Consider the following 16,491-nt stretch of genomic DNA (forward strand, 5'->3'; position numbering starts at 1 on the left):
TAAAGTCATGAGGTCATTCATTTTGACTAAGAGAATTCATTAATCCATCGTTTTCCAATTGAAAATGTAGTCTGTGGGCTTAATCTTCTTACTAGTCAAAGGATTAATGTAAGTGAAAGTTAAGTGGACACTTAGAAAGATTAGTTGTGTTTTGGGGGAAAAAAGCCAATGACACGTGCTCGTCTCTGTGACCACCGTTCCTGGCTGAGAGGACGCAACTTCTTTTGCTCCTAGATAAAAGAAACCCACACTCATTCTTGGCCTTCTCCCTGCCTCTGTGTTTCTTGTCCAGGTTGCACCTATGAAGGGAATACCTATAACAGCTCCTTCAAATGGCAGAGTCCTGCAGAGCCCTGTGTCCTGCGCCAGTGCCAGGTAAAGTCTAACTATTTTACTTTCCAGGGAAAATCACTCTGTCTCAGAAGCCCTTTCCAGACAAACCAGAATGAAACAAACAAAAAAAGCAAAACATAAGTGAGAAAAAATGGAAAAGCAGCTGTATTTTTGTGCATATTTATTGTAAAATTCACCACAACAAAACAGATTGATGATAGATATGGTATAGGACTTGCTTCTAGAAATACACAGTGAACTTGTTTGTGATTGTTAAATGGTGCCTGGAAAACTTCTGGGAAGATGCATACGTCCTTGGGGAAAATTCATGTCTTCCTGTGAAGTCAATTTTGAGTAAAACATGGATTCCTGTTAGCAGAAAGAGGTATTGTTAGAGGATATATGTTTTCCTTCTTTGATTTAGAAACATTTTGAACTGGAGCCAGTCTGTAAACTGTATTAAATCAAAGCAATTAGCTCACTGTAACCTCAATGATTTCAACACAACAAATTTTAGAACCACCAGTTCAGCTCCTAAGGAGCCTGCTTGGCTGGTGTTTGCTGAATGAATTCTGAAATGAGCACTGATTCCACATGGCTCTAATGACAACAGATCATTATATTATCAAAGGGGAAATGAGAAAGCTAAATTTCAAAGACTTCTCTTATCTCTAAAGAAATACTGTGTTTAAAAAAATGTTCATTCTATTGTGAAATAATTTAAAAATTCTTCTCTGTAGAGAAGATGCTGTTAAATAATTTTACCACAGCCTCATTTCATTGTCACTGTCCAAGGATATGCATTTGCAATGAAAGGAGAATGAAAGTCTCGTATAGTAGTACATATTTCTTTCTGAATTTATCTCAAGCATATTGACATTTAGTTTATTGAAATCTGAATTTTATGAGTCAGTGGGCATGTTTACTTGTAAGATCTTCAGGTATTAGTCAGTTAAATGTTCAGTTTATTTATGTAGTAAATCTAAATTATTTGTGAAAATAAGCAGAAAGTAGAACAAATAAAATTAATAGATTCACTGAATAATAAGTATATATTGAGTCTTTACTGTGGCTTATAGAGTCAATCAGTCAGTTTCATGGGACAAAGGCAGGAGAGCAATGAGTTTTAATAACATCAAAAGCACAGATCCATCTAAAAATTTTCATTAGCCCACCACCCTATGAAATTTGCTTCCTGATGAATGAAACTTCCACTCTTCAATAGGGACTCTCTGAGAACCATGGTTAAATAAGACAACTGCTTGCCTTTGGGAGTGTAGTATAACATTTTTATGCACAGTCCTAGAGATCTTAAAGAAGTTCAGTTTGCATGAACTGGGGAGCGGGGGTGGGGAGTGTGAATTCTGCTGCCTTTGGATGGACTTTATTTAAATTAAATGAAGACTATTACCTGAAAGGGAATATTTTGTTGACTGAGTAATGTGGTAAGCCTTTATCTGCTGTCGACCCAGAAACTCCTGTCACCTGTGATCACTGGCCATTCAGCAAGGCCTTGAGAGAATGATGAGGGAATATCAAATTATTATTGGATGCTATCTTGAGATATTTTCCTGACAGTCAGGAAACACTGAATTGTAGAATGTAGCCCCAAAATGGGATGTTATCTACCAAAGATGAACTTTGCCTTTGGATTTTTGCCCCTTTTGAAATTTTGCCTGAGCCTTACTAGCTAGTTAAAAAATATCATTTCATTCAACAATAAAAGCTAACCTCTGCTCAGGTAGTTACAAAAGCTGCTCCTTTGTCCAGTTGGCACCTTCCCATCCCTGCTTCCTTTCTCCCTTCCTTAGGGAACAACACCTCATCTATGAATGCAGGAAATGACCATTTATTGCTATCTGTCAGGAAAGGCTTCCCTTAAGACACTCCAGTATAGTGCAACTGCAATCCTCTGTCCAACCTCTTCTCTTTTCAGGGCACAAGAGCAATAAGAGAGGAGCTAGTATAGGGTAATAAGTAAAATCATGGATTCGGCATTCACGTAATATCTTACTTAACCTCTCTGGACCTCACTTTTATCCCATGTAAAGTAAGGATTGTGCTGTCTCATAGGGTGGCTGTAAAGCAGTAATGAGGCTGCCACAGAAATCACACTGGTACATTCTGGTAGTCATGTACTGGGCTCCCCTGGGTACCAACTGGGTAAGTTTGTCTAATGATCTGGTTTATTTAGTTTGAATGGCATTCTGGCTTATTTCTCCTACCAAAGGAGTTCTGATGGTAAAAAAATTACCTTATATTTTCTGCTTTTAGTTTCTTATTGGAAGAGGAAAATCTGAAGCTCATGGAGAGGAAATTCATGCTGGGAACTACCCTGAATCCTCCATCTGGATTGCAGATACTAAAGGGAAATTGATCTTGGGCCGTAGCTTTTTGTTAACTTCAGTTATATAACTACAGCCCAGATCCTTTTTGATGTTGTATATTGCTGGTCTTTTGATAGTTGTTTTTTCCTTTCCAAATGTGATATAGACCACAATAAATTCCCTTGGCAGTAGAAGCCTGAGGCCTGATAGATATGAAGGCATTTAGCATTACAACACTCCTTATTGGGATGGTATTATGGTGGCAGATGGTATTATGGTGGCAGACATGATGAAGAAAATTATATAGTCATGAGATTACTATATTATTTCTTAGCCTGTGCTTCCTCTCCCTTTAATACAAAAATTAAGCAGACCAGCAAACAAAAGCACAAATCTATTTACAAAATGGGTAAAGGATAGGGAGAAAAATCCTCAACTCCAGAAATTAAAAAATGTTTCAATTGACATTAAAATATTACAGTCCCAAGGTTAGTTTGCAAGTGAGTCATTGGATTTAATTATTAAGACTTAGCTGCTCTATCTTGACATATATAATATAAACTTTAAAATAGTTGTATCTGATCTTTTCATTTCATGCTTAAAAGTAAAGCTTGATATGAGGAGGAGTGAAATTTCTAAGATTGAAGAGCTGGTCTGCTTATTTCTAGGAGGGTGTTAGGATTTAGATCTCCAGATGCCAGTCTGGGATATTACACTTGTACCCTGTGCCTCATGATTAATAGTTTGAAGTGTAATAACTATGATAGAAAAATGCAGTTAAGTTTTGAAAACGTAAAACAACCTTGAATGAACAGTAGGTTTTGTCCGCTGCTGATTGACTGCAAGATGGTGGTAAAACTAGATTTAAAAGAAAGAATTTAAGCCAAAGAGAATGAGCAGGGACAGGGAAAAGAGCAGGTGCCGGGACTCTGTCTGGGGTTTGAAAGCTTGATGGGGAGCTCTGCCCTCCTTGGTGCCCTCCTTGGTGCCTCCCTGGTGTCACTGGACCTGACCCCAGCACTGCTTTGCACTTTCTCATTTGGGCTTGTCTCCTACTACTTTGGTTATTTTCCAGAAGCAGAATATTCCTCAGGGGCATTCCGGGCTGACTTGGCTTGTGGCATTCTGTTTTTCAGGAAGGCGTTGTCACAGAGTCTGAGGTGCGGTGTGCTGTTCATTGTAAAAACCCTTCCAAGCATCTGGAATCCTGTTGCCCCACATGTCCAGGTAACATCTCAGGAAGGGTAAGACTGTAAGTCTCCCTGGTATAGCACAATACTGTGGAAATTTCTGAGTACACTAAAGGATGCATGATTTCCTTCCCACTCTGACTGGAATTTTTCTCACTTTACATCTGTGTACCTAATGGGTTTAGAGAGAAAACTCCTTTGCATAGAAATGTCCGGTTGGACTCTCTGGTGTGCCCAGGATGAATGCAACGTGCTGTAGGTCTTGGCATGTGGATGCTCCAGGCTCGGGAGGCCTGCTTTCCACTCCACAGGGCCACAGGTAATGCTTATTTTGGAAGGAAAGGCTGTGGTTTTCCCTTGCTTCTAGAAATGTCTTTTTACTGCTTCATATTGCAATACCTTGGCCAGAACTTGCCTTGGTGATGAGGTGACCAGATGTTTTCTGAAAACTGAGAGCTGTGTCCCTGAGTGAATTTCGCCTAGGGTTTTGTTGGTCTCAATTTTCAGTGTGGTGCAACTAGCTGGACTCACTGTCTTTTTAGAGGGCCCCACTGCCGAGTTGACAGCAAAGGGATCTTTCCTTTCTAGTGGCTGGAGTGTTTCCTCTTACTTTTCCGAACAGGATTACAAAGCCCTCCTGCCTCTCTTCTTGCCCTTAGGTACGAGCCTGGGGATTTTGAGGCGAGAGATTCTTTCTGATCCCTTAAACCCCTGGCCCATAGCCTTAGCCAGATGTTCTGTGTTTTGGGGCTTTATTCTGAATGCTTTTCCTCACCAGAACTGAAGTGATACTCACAACTACTACTCTTTGCTTTTGGAGGTTAAGCTCCAAAGGGTCTTTTGCTGTGTGAACCTCCCTGGGAAATGGCTAAGGCACCACACTGGAGCCCTCTGCAAAAATGGTGTGTTCCTTCTCAGGCGCCTGCAGCTCCACGCAGGCTGAGGCTCTTCCAAAGCGCAGTCTTTTCTCATCCTTAAATGATAAGGATGATCACTTTCCATTACTTCTCACCTTCCCGAGTTCTCCTGGACAGTCTGATAGTCCCCTTTCGCCACAGTTACTTTTCACGTTGGGATTTCCATGAAGCTCATATGATTGGATAAACTGACATGAAGACTCAAAACTGACTGAAAAGAATTCTTTCCACAATACAGTTATTTTGTATCTATTAGACAGGGTTTCAATGAGTTCTTGTCCTCTCTGAATACATGAATACATTAAAGGCTTTGCATCACATTACCATGCTCTTAAATGCCTAAGGAATCTATAGTAAGTTAGATCGATCAGTAGTTGTTTAGGCTCACCAATAAAATCACTTGGGAAGCTTTAAAAGATAAATCTTGATGCCAAGGCTTTAAACCAGAGCAATTCCATCAGACTCTCAGAGGGTGATTTTGGATACACAAGCTTGAGATTGATAATGGAGCAAATCATATATGCCACATACATTTAAAAGTTACAGGAGCTCTTATTTATGAATTCCATTGTGTTGAGTAGACTTGCTTTATCAATTCAGAACCAACTCAGCTAACCAACTCCTCACTTAAGAGAGAGTCATATTTCCAGGCTGCCTTTGAAAGTGTGAGTATTTAAACAGCATAGTGAATTATTTCAGTAGTCAATGTTATCCTATTTGAACAATTGTTTCTTTCATGTTTTTGTTGTTGTTGAGTTTCCAGGGGAAGGAGAGGCTGAGCTCCATGATTGTACATCTTGTGGAACCTAAGTCATCATGACCATCCAGTCAGGGACAAATGCAGTTTGTAATTCACATAGGAGAAATTAGACCCAGTGAGAAGAAGCACTTGCCCCAGCCCATGAGTGATTCAGGGACAAATATGGGGTTGAGCTCCAGCCCTTGGGTTTCCTCATCACCATGCTACACTACCCCCTTCTACCCACCTGCCCTCATACACACACATGCACACTAAGTCAATTGTGCTGCTTGGTTCCAGATGCCCTGGGAGGCATATCTTTAGGAGCAGGCATGCCCATGGCACATATAACCACCTCTGAACTTCCCCCTCCTGGGTCAGCTCTGTTATAGGGTCAAGAATCAACTTTACTCTCTCTCCTAATTTCAGAGACCTACCTTTGGGATGTAAATCAGAAGGCTCAGAGAGACCCACATGCAGAATGCATTATGCTTTGTCTTGTGAAGGAGGCCTTAAGCAAGTCTAGATAGGGATAGTTGAGGGAACCCTTGGGGTATTCGCCTTGGTAATTCACAACTGGCATCTGTCATTGATCATGGAATGGTATTCTGCATAATGACAAACATGTAACAGTCTGTGGTCAGTTTCTTCCTGAAACAGATTTTAGGGCATTCTTGGTTGTCTGCTCCTTCCTTTTTGTCTCTTTGCTCAAGGATGGTGGGTTATGATGGGAATAGTTTACATAAAATTTCCATTTAAAGTTCCTTTATTTAAATAGTCAAATGTTAATGTGGTTAATCTGCCTCGGAATCTGTATGACAGAATCAATGGTGCAAATATGTAGAAAAAAATTGAAGACCCTTTATTGGAAGTGTCCATTGAATGAGAATACTGGTCCCCTGCCATTATTATCAATGTAGAGACACAGCCACTGGGAGAGACCCAAGCTTCCCAAGATGTTCCACATCACTGGGGATAGTAAGGAGAGGGTAGATTGCTAGCTCTGGGTATGGGTATCAGTAGGCTCTTATTCCTGAGACAATTTTTTTTTTAACTATATTTCACTTGACTATTCAACTTCAGACTCGGTAGCATTTGCTTTCAATTGAACAGAGAGTTCCCCATGCAGCTATAAATGAGTAGGTTTCAAGGTCAGATCAGCTGGCAATGGGTAATGCTGGTTCCTCCTCCTCAGAACCCAGCTGCTCCAGGATTCTGGTATGCTCTTTTGACGACTGAAGTTGGAAGGTCCTGAACTCTACCTCCCAGGGATGTGAGTCAGAGTTTTGCAAGAGCCCCCTCTGCTAAGTTTCAGTCATTGGTAGCACTGCTTCCAGCATTTTCTACTAGGTGAAAAGCAACCTCATCTATTTTGGCAAAGTTCTCGTGGGGACAGTCTGGAGGAAAGTGGCTTTGCCTTTCTTAGGCGGTTGTCCTGTGGCCTATGTGACATAGGATTACTGTGTCATTGTGAGATTTCTTAAGAATATGGCAGTGTCATTAGCTTCTTTCTGAATAAGAGATACTCCCTGGGCTTTTGGTTCTGTTTTTAGTCCAACTTGGAGGCGGGGGGCACAGCCCTTTTGAAAGTGTATATAGGGTGACACCGAAAACATGTGCAGCACCTCCTTCTCGCCATCCGCTCTTTCTTCTTGGCTCTGCATAACGTGGGCTCCAGCTGAGTCCCAGCCCCAGCTCTGCCCTCTATCAGTTGTGTGAGTTACTTCCTCTATCTGAGTCACATATTTTTCGTCTCTGGGCCCTTGGCAAGAATCTCTACTTATAGGCTCATTGTGAAGATGGATTAAGATAAAGGCCTTCTAGGCGCTGGCCTGCCCTTCAGTACTCACCAAGGATCAGCTGTTTGTGTTATGTGCTCTGGGGGTGGTCCTGGTGAGTACCTTACACCATGCGACTCACTACAGGGTGCTACTTCCCACAGGGGACGGGCTTCCGCCATCTTACTATTTCTAGCATCTTTGAGTTTCTGTCAATATTTTATATTCATCTGTTCATTATTATTTTATGATGTAACAATCTTGTCTTCTTAGTAAAAAGGACATGCTGGTAGGTGGATATGAAGGTGACAAATGGTTGAGCAGTGGGAAGAAGGAAAGAGTCATGTTGATTGAAGACTGTTATCCTGCTTCTAAACCCTTCTTTGCTTTCTAGGTTGTGTGTTTGAGGGTGTGCAGTATCGGGAAGGGGAAGAGTTTCAGCCAGAAGGAAACAGATGCACCAAGTGTTCCTGTGTTGTAAGTACCACTGGGGATGTTACAGCGTTAATTGCTTCTGGGACACACCACATGCAACCCTGACTCTTTACAGTTTCTCCTCCTTTCCCTTCTGTTGTGGAACTGAGGGAAAAGTTTATCATTCTAAGGCAGGTTTATCAACTGCAGCACCCTTGATCCTCTGGCCTGGAGAATTCTTGTGCTGGTCATTGTCCTGTGCATTGTAGGAAGTTTAACAGCAACACTGCCTCTATGCACTAGATGCCAGTAGACTCACCCCTTCAGTTGTGACAGCCCAAATTGTCTTCAGATATGGTCAAATGTCTCACAGAGATCAGAATGTTTGTGATTGAGAATTACTGGTCTAAAGAATGAGGGAGAGAGATTGACTTTCTCTCTTCTGTTTTTTTCTTTGGGAAGACATGGATTCTCTGTCATTTGGGGCAAAGCTTCTTGTTGAGGCAGCTGTTGAATTCTTTAGTGCAAACAAGAAGCAGATGAGAATACCTCGTATATTCTGTGGGATAAGAGACACTTATCTGATGGTTGCTCAATTTTATTGGGGGGAATGGACAGGAGGAAACGACCCCTGAACCATGGATTCAGTGTGGAGTAGGGATTAGTGAGGCAAAGCCACTGACTTGCCTTTCTAAGCGTTGATTTGTAGTTCACATTCTAAGGATATTTTCAGAGTGCTTAGGAATGCAAAAAAAAAGAACATGGTGTATGTTATAATTTCAAAAAGATCATTTTTATTAATATAGTATAAATTTGAAATAACTTCCTTGGTGGTAATGGTGATGATGGGGAGTCTAATCTTCACCAGCTGCTCCAAGTTATTTACAGTAGGGAGTTAGGACAACCTTGTATTTTTAAGGTTTTAATCTTTTGTAATAAAGAACATACAATGTGCATCTAGAAAATTACAAAATATACCTGGGGAACTCCAGCATCCTAATTTCAACAAAGTAGAATCATATGTGGATGATCATAAATCACAGCATTTATTTTACATGTCTACATAGTCGTTTCTTGGAATACCTCTCTAAAATCCCTCCCCTTGTTCCAAGTGCAATTGCACACACAACTTAAAGAGTCTAGATCAAAGTATACATGACCCAGGATGATGATTTTTGCATGGGGAGGAGAAAAGAAAAGGAGGGAAAGATGGAGAGATGGAAGGAGAGAGAAAATCAATATAAATATATTGATTATGTATTTATATTATACCTCATGTATATTATGCTTCATGTATATTATACCTCATGTATGAAACACAAAAGTAATTTACTAATATTATACATTGTGTATAAAACACAAAAGTAATTTACTAATGAAGATGAACATGAGTTTGCTTATTGAGACTCAGCTTCATCTCTTGCTAATTATAGTTAAATAGCTTTATGGGGTTTTTTTATGGAAAAGATTTCTACTTGCCATTAAGTACTGCCCATTTCTTAATTTCATTTCTTCCATATTGGTAGTTACAAAGTTTTCTGTTAAACTTTTTGATTAATCTCATTTTCCTGTGTAGATGGAGGGAACACAAAGCACATTTGGGTAGAAAATTTTAAATCTGAACCAATTCTGTCCTATAAATCAGTCCTCTTGGGAGGAAATTTAGAAGACAGCAAGGATAGCAGCTTTTTCATCCACCACACCTCTACAAATCTACAGAGACTTGATGACAAATATAAATACATGTGTAAATCTGGATTTTTCCAGAAACAGACCCTGAGTAAAGCATTTGTTGGCAGGTAGTAATGGTGGGTAATAGTGAAGCCTCTGGTAGAGGAATGTGGAGGAGAGAGGTGAGGGCATAGCCAGTGGGTAGCTCACTTAGGGAGCTATGCTTGTGCCTGGGCAGAGCTCACTCCTGCTGGGAAAACCCTGAAGCCAATGCAAGAATGATGCCCTAGAATTTCCCGCCCAGGTGGTGAGAGAGATGAGATGTGTTTATACCAAAACCTCCCGTTCCTAGGGAGTGTTGACTAGGTATGGTTTTGTGTCTGCCACTCAGGTGACAAAGGGGTCCGAGGAGAAGAAGAAACGCAGGTGCTGGGAGGTGGAAGCCTGGTGTGTGCTGACAGGATGTGGGTGGAGCTCATTGGAGTCAAATGCAACATGACTGCGTTGAACGTGGCACACCACATGCACATAAGCAGAGAGATGGTCATGTGCTTAGATCTAGAGAGAGTGTGAATGTGTGCACTAGCTTCTTATCAAGCATTATTATTATTTATAAAGATTTATTTATCTATTTATACAAGAACGAGGGTACAGGCCAGATGCGCGGGAGGGTGAGAGGATTCACCAGAGACAGAGCAGGGAACAGAACAGGCAGACTGACAAAATACACTGTTGAGGGGAGTGGTGGGCGAGATAGGAGGGGTCTGCCGTGCCATGTGGGACCCTCGTGGCCGGCTGGGATCGAACTGGCGCTGCAGAGGCTGCAGACAGACAGCTTCACAGCAGGGTGCTCAACTGCCTGCGCCACCAGGGGAGGCCCTCAAACTTATTATTTTTAAGCCTCCAGTCCTTTGTTCATGTTGCAATCCCTCTCTGCAATTCTTTTCTTTTTCTTTTTTTTTTTAAAGATTTATTTATTTTTATACAAGAACCGGGGTACAGGCCAGATGCGTGGGAGGGTGAGAGGATTCACCAGAGACAGAGCGGGGAACAGAACAGGCAGACTGATGGAATACACTGCTGAGGGGAGCAGCGGGTGAAACAGGAGAGGTCTACTGCATCATGTGGGACACTCTCCGGCCAGTCAGGATTGATCCGGAGCTGCAGAGGCTGTGGACAGCGTCACAGAGCACGCTCAACTGCCTGTGCCACCAGGGAAGGCCCAATTCTTCTCTTTTTCTTCTTCACCTGGTGAATGCTTAACTTTTCAGCATCAGCTCTCCTCAGCTCACTCACTACAACTCTCTGACCACTCCATTCCCCCGGGGCAGAGGCAGCCAAGATTTTCTTATTCATTCTCTCTCTCTCTCTCTCTCTTCCTCTCTCTCTCAATCTCACCATGGACACACACACAACCATGGAGGGTGCTTTCTGTCTATACACACACATACACGCACACACACACATATATACACGCCATTGTAGCAAGGTTACTAGTTCATTTTCCTCTTCTCTGTGTTAGACTTTGTGTGCATCAGAGAAGCAGGTATCCTTAGCTGCAGTGGATCAGGCTTGGGTGTGGGGGAGGGGCCCGTGTGACTTTGAGGGCCCAGGTCCCTTCTGGTTCCTGATCTTTCTGTCCTCGGGGCTTAACACAGTAACACAGTGGGTACCAGTGATGTTAGCGATGCTCTTCTCCATCTTTACCATTGCTGCCTTGTGATGCAGCTCTCTGAAGGCCAGGAATGTCTTATAAATGGTGACAGTTCTGAGCTTAAAAGCTGGCCAGCCCCTTCTTGCCCAGGAGAACAGCTGTTGCTAGATACCCAACTCTTGTCAGTTTGCTGTTTGCCTCAAAACACCCCCTCTGTAATCGTGGGGAGCGAAATGTCCTGACTGGCTAGCACCCATCTCTAGTAGGTGAATCCCAAGCTCTCCGAGGTGTCCATTCGCAAATAAATACTGCACATGCCATCTGGCTTGTGTTTTACATGCAACTCCCCCTTGTTTACACTCTTTAAATTTGTGAAAATCTGTTCACCCATGTTTTTGTGATGTGGTGACAGAGGCAGACCATCAGAAAGACGCTTCATCTGATTGAGATGGATTCCTTAGATAATGAAACAAATGTCTTACACATGATTTTACATCCTTGTTTTAGATTGGGGCAGTATCTATGGCATTCCAGACAGTTGAGAACATGTTAATATTTGAAGATATCTGGAGAAGATTTCACAACATCTTGCTCTTATCCACTCCCAAAGCAAAGCGTCTAACATTTTTAGGTGTAAATATCATCATGAGTCACCTAGAAAAGAGTAGCAGTGCTCTATTATCAATTGTTAACTGTATCACCCTCATTACCCATTGTGTAAAGAAGGGAGCAAGGAGAATTGCTTCTCCCAAGTCCTAGTACTTATCAGGTGGTAAAAGTTTGCATTCCTTTAGGGGCCCCGACTCTGAGTGATGTCAGAGCACATTCCTACAGCATGTGTTCAATGCAAATAAGTCCTAGATTCATTTAAAAATAGAAAGGTGATTCTTTCTCAAGACAGAGCAAATAGTAATTTGTGAAGTGTAGTGAGCATCGGTTAAAGTACATATTTGCTTCTCTTTCATTCAAGCTTGAGATTTTATTAACTACTTATCCCAATAGCAAATAGTTCTATATGCTCTTGTTCTGTCAAATTTTCAGGGAATGGGATAGTGGCAGTTGACACAGGCATTTCTCTAAAACCTTAGGTCTTCAGGCTTATAAGGCTAAGGGCCAAGGTGCCAATGAGAGATGCTTGTGTGTCTTTTACCAAACTATTTTAAGAACCCTATGGGCTCAGTGCTCCTGGAAATTGCTAATTGGAGGGAATATAGCCCACTGAGCCCACTCTTAAGAGTGGCAAGTCTTCATCTGCAAACCAGCCAAATTAACTGGCCAAGATCAATTACTTTTGCTGACAAAGGCATATTAAGTTCAGAGGATTTCTACTAATAAACATGGGTTGTTAATGGGCTGTCTGTGATGAAGGAGCTATACTTTATTGGCTCTTAGAAGTCCTGAAGTCCATAAACACCTTTGCTCTCACTTACACTTTATATATTGCAAAGTGCTGTCTCCCAGGGAAAATGAAACTCGTAGGCAGGTTATTTGGAGAGAATCAAGAAATGGAGATCCTCAGGGTTTCTGTTACTCTTAGACGAGATCCCTGAAGATGTTCTGTTTAACCTGGCCCCGCAGACGACTGCCAAGTGCTCTGGCTTCTTCCTTGTTCTCTCTGCTCTGGCTTCTGAGCAGATCCTCTGGACCCCGGCTACACAAAATGTGTGAGTCCATTCAGCAGTCTCACCTGTGAACCTGTTAGAAATGCAGACTCTCGGCCCCCACTCCAGACCCACTGAATTGAAATCTGCAAGATTTAACATTCCCAGAGAATTCACCCGCCAAATAAAGTTTGAGGAGCAGTGGTTGAATATCTCACGACCTTTACTTAGGTTGTTTTTTTATATCTTTGCTTTCTTCTCCTCCCTATCACCAGCATACCTAATTAATACCCATTCATCTTGCGAAGCCCAAACATTTGTTCTCGGGCGAAGCTGTTGCTAAACGCTTAGGGTAACCCATCCTCTAAAGTGATTTATAATTTGACATTTTTGTTTGTGATGATTTTATTTTAACTCCATGAGGGTAAAATGGTGATTTTGTATCTGTAGGGCTTGGTACATAATGGGTGTTGATAATTGTTAAATTCATGAACGAATGAATGCTAGTTTGACTCTGTTTTCTTTCTCACTGACTCACTGCCTCTCTCCTCTTTGTTATCTATCCCCGCCCCATGCACATTTAGTCTTTATGAATTCAGTAGGGAATAGAGAGATGCACATTGCAGTGGATGAGCTCAGAAGGGAAGATGGATTTATGTTCAGCTGCAGCAGCACTTATGATAAATTGCTTTGTATGGAATGTGGATGACTTCCCTGGGGATGTCTTGTTTGAAACGTGTTCTCTAAGCCTCAAAGGTTCCCACTACCCGTGGCAGCAGGAAGAGGTAGGTGGCAGTGGGACGCACTTGCCAATGATCTGGGATACTTGCTGTGGTGGAGCTTTGAAAAAAGAGCATAATTCTCCATTCTCAAGTCGACCTTGCCCTGAAATATGGGGAAGACTTCCAGTGGGTCTGGCTTCAGATTGCATTTCCTTGTAATAGGAAGCAGTGGGACATTTGGTAATTTCCGTGGTCACATGGAAATCACAGCAGTCCAAGCTTCATGTTCACAGGCACACTTCTAATCCTCCGACATGGGGTCTCGGCACCCTTATGGCCTGCACCCTGTCACAGGGCCTCCTCCTCCTCACTGTGGTAATATGTGCAATTTGGCACATTTTAGTTACAGTCTGTCATTATATCTTCTCTCTCCATGGGGAGATATTTGGCTAAGTCTGAGCAATAAATTGAAGAATTGAGCAATTATTGAGTGAATTAGATCAATGTGGGCAGTTTATCTAAGCAGTGTAGGCCAAAACCCCTCCAAGTAATTTTCAAAACTAGTCTGAAACACTGGTATCATTACTGTGGCGTTCCGTTTTAGATTGTGGATGTACCATCACCCTGGCGACGAAAAAGTTATGGTTTTGGAAAGTCAGTTGAAAAATCAAAGACTTTTCTCTAAGGGCTAGACAGCTCTTGGCCACAAAGAGGGGCCTCCAGTTTGCTTAGAATAGTGGCTGGTGCTTCTCTTGTTTTTGTTGGACCATGAAGTTCTGAATCTTGTAGTTTATATTAGAATGAATCTGATTAGTTGTGATCTACCTGTTAACTAAGACTTCTATTGGAAGCTTTATTTAATGCTGAATCCATAAATGTACAACCATTATTATGGGGTATGGAATTCCAGCTTCTTGAATTCACAATGAGCTGTTAATAAGCACAGCTGAATTTCTTGTTTACCATGGTCATTGATCATTACACTGAGAGAGCCTTAAAATAGGATCTTGGAAGGAAGAGGGAAAAGGTGGAATATTTATGAGGTTCTGGAGTGTGTGTTTTAAGGTGAGACTTTCAGTGTAAGGGGTCGGTTTGATTGGGCAAATTTCATGATATCCTAGTTTAGAATATCATAGTGCAAACATTGAGGTGAGGACTTTATGTCTTATGAGGTCACAGCCTACTTGAGTAATTTGTGTTACTAGTTGAGTTCTTTGGGCAAGTTACTGAAACCGATAGGGAGTTTAATTTTTTTGATGTTAAAAAATTGGGAATAACTGTTGCATATTTTAAATTACACTTCGATCCTGCCTCTTGTGTATATCAGGCTACACCCTGAATTTTAACCCCTATATGTCTTTTTTTTGGTGAATTCTATGGTGATTTTTATTTTTTTATTTTTATTTATTTATTTTTTATGCATTTTTTAAATAGAGGCATGTTTTATCTATTTATTTGTTTGTTTGTTTGTTTGTTTATACATGCACTGGGTATAGTCAGAAGCACAGGAGGGTGAGAGAATTCACCAGAGCCAGAGCGGGGAGCAGAGCAGGCAGAAGGACCGAAGTACACTGCTGAGGGGAGCAGCGGGCGGCAGGAGAGGTCTGCGTGCCATGTGGGTCCCTCCTCCGGTGGCCAGGGAGCAGCTGGGAGTCGAACCAGCGCCGCAGAGGCCGCAGGCAGCTTGGCAACCCAGCGCTCAACCGCTGCGCCACCGGGGAGGCCCTATGGTGATTTTTAATTATTTTTAATAATTATTTTTAATAATTTATTGCAGAAGCACTCTTTAAAGTTAGTTTTCCACACAAGAAGCAACCTCTTAGACATGAGCTTGATAAGAAAAATGATTGGAAAAGAACTTTTTTTTCTTTTTTTACTTTTTTTTTTTTTTTTTGTGGGACCCTCTCGGGTGGCCGGGGAACGAACCGGCACTGCAGAGGCTGCGGGCAGCCTTGCAGCCCAGCACTCAACCGCTGCACCACCAGGGGAGGCCCAGAACTTTTTTTTCTATGACATTTGAGTATATATAGGAATAAAGCAGTTTGAAAAGACATCAGTAAATGTTTTATTTAAAGAGAAATTATTGAGAATAATCACTGCTATAACTGCCTGTGCAAGATACATCTAGTGCTTTAAAAGCAATTGCAAAATTATCCTACAACCTAGGAAGCCCCAGTCTCATTTTTTGAGGAAAATTTGAGATTTTGAGAAGTTTAATAGCTTGCCTAAGGTCAAGGAATTAAAAAAGAATCAAAACTTTGAGCTGTCTGATTATAAAGTCCCATATCATCGCTCTCCATTCTGCCTTTCTTTCCCCACTAACTAGTGTAATTTTGAGGAAATATATATGATTTTGGGGAAGGAATTTGAACCTGTGGCATGAAGAGAAACTAGGCATTTGAGTGAGAAATCATGATGATTAGAGCATCTATAAAGAATACCAAATTTGGTGCAAGAGGTATTAGCACAATAAAAATGAGAATTATACTTCGTTCTGAGGTTCACAAGTCTAAGCAAGTTTAAACTCATACCAGATTTCAGCCTTGGGCAATCAGCCTAAGTATATGTCACTGTGATGCCAGAGTGGATGAAGATCACATATCTGTTACCCTCACATCAGTTAGAGAGTGGAGACACTCTGATCTATGGTGCGTCTCCTTGCCAAGAAATGATGAATACACAAAGAAAATGTGAGAGCTGCTGGGACAGAGCCATCCTCATTGCATCTTCTTCCAAAGATGGAGAGAAATACATGTTTACTTGATGGGGCTCATCTCTTCCTTTAATAGTTACTGATGGAGTTGAAGCATCAATTTTGGATTGCCCTCCCTGGAGATTATTTTATAGAGGTGTTGAGTTCACCTAGAGTTTCAGTGGTTTTGTGTATGTAAATTCAACCTCCTTATAGAATGAAGGGGCAGCTATATAATTGCTTTTGAACAATTGCTTTCCCCTATATAGCTAAGAAGCAGTTGCATTCAGAAAATTGAGTGAAGTTTAGAGTAGGTATTGTTAGTAGAAATGTTAACTTAATTAAATCTCACTTCATCATATCTCTACAAAAATCATTCCTGCTATTTTTCCCTCCTCCTTTTTTTCTTTTTAAGATCTATCACATGGTATAAACCTTTTTGATCTCCTAAAC

General features: G+C 41.4%; 1 protein-coding gene across 2 annotated transcripts in view; it reads left to right on the forward strand.

Annotated features, from left to right (window-relative positions):
* BMPER (BMP binding endothelial regulator) overlaps positions 1-16,491 on the forward strand; it is a gene marked incomplete at both ends in the record, with an annotated part of 242,828 nt that overhangs the window by 53,513 nt on the left and 172,824 nt on the right. For both annotated transcript variants that reach the window (XM_084229389.1, XM_084229390.1), the window contains 3 exons: positions 293-375; positions 3,797-3,887; positions 7,679-7,761. In XM_084229389.1, the coding sequence (XP_084085515.1) occupies positions 293-375; positions 3,797-3,887; positions 7,679-7,761 (257 nt within the window). The remainder of the gene's footprint in view (positions 1-292; positions 376-3,796; positions 3,888-7,678; positions 7,762-16,491) is intronic.

The sequence above is a fragment of the Talpa europaea genome (assembly GCF_964194135.1).
Source record: "Talpa europaea genome assembly, chromosome: 3".
Taxonomy (NCBI): Eukaryota; Metazoa; Chordata; class Mammalia; order Eulipotyphla; family Talpidae; genus Talpa; species Talpa europaea.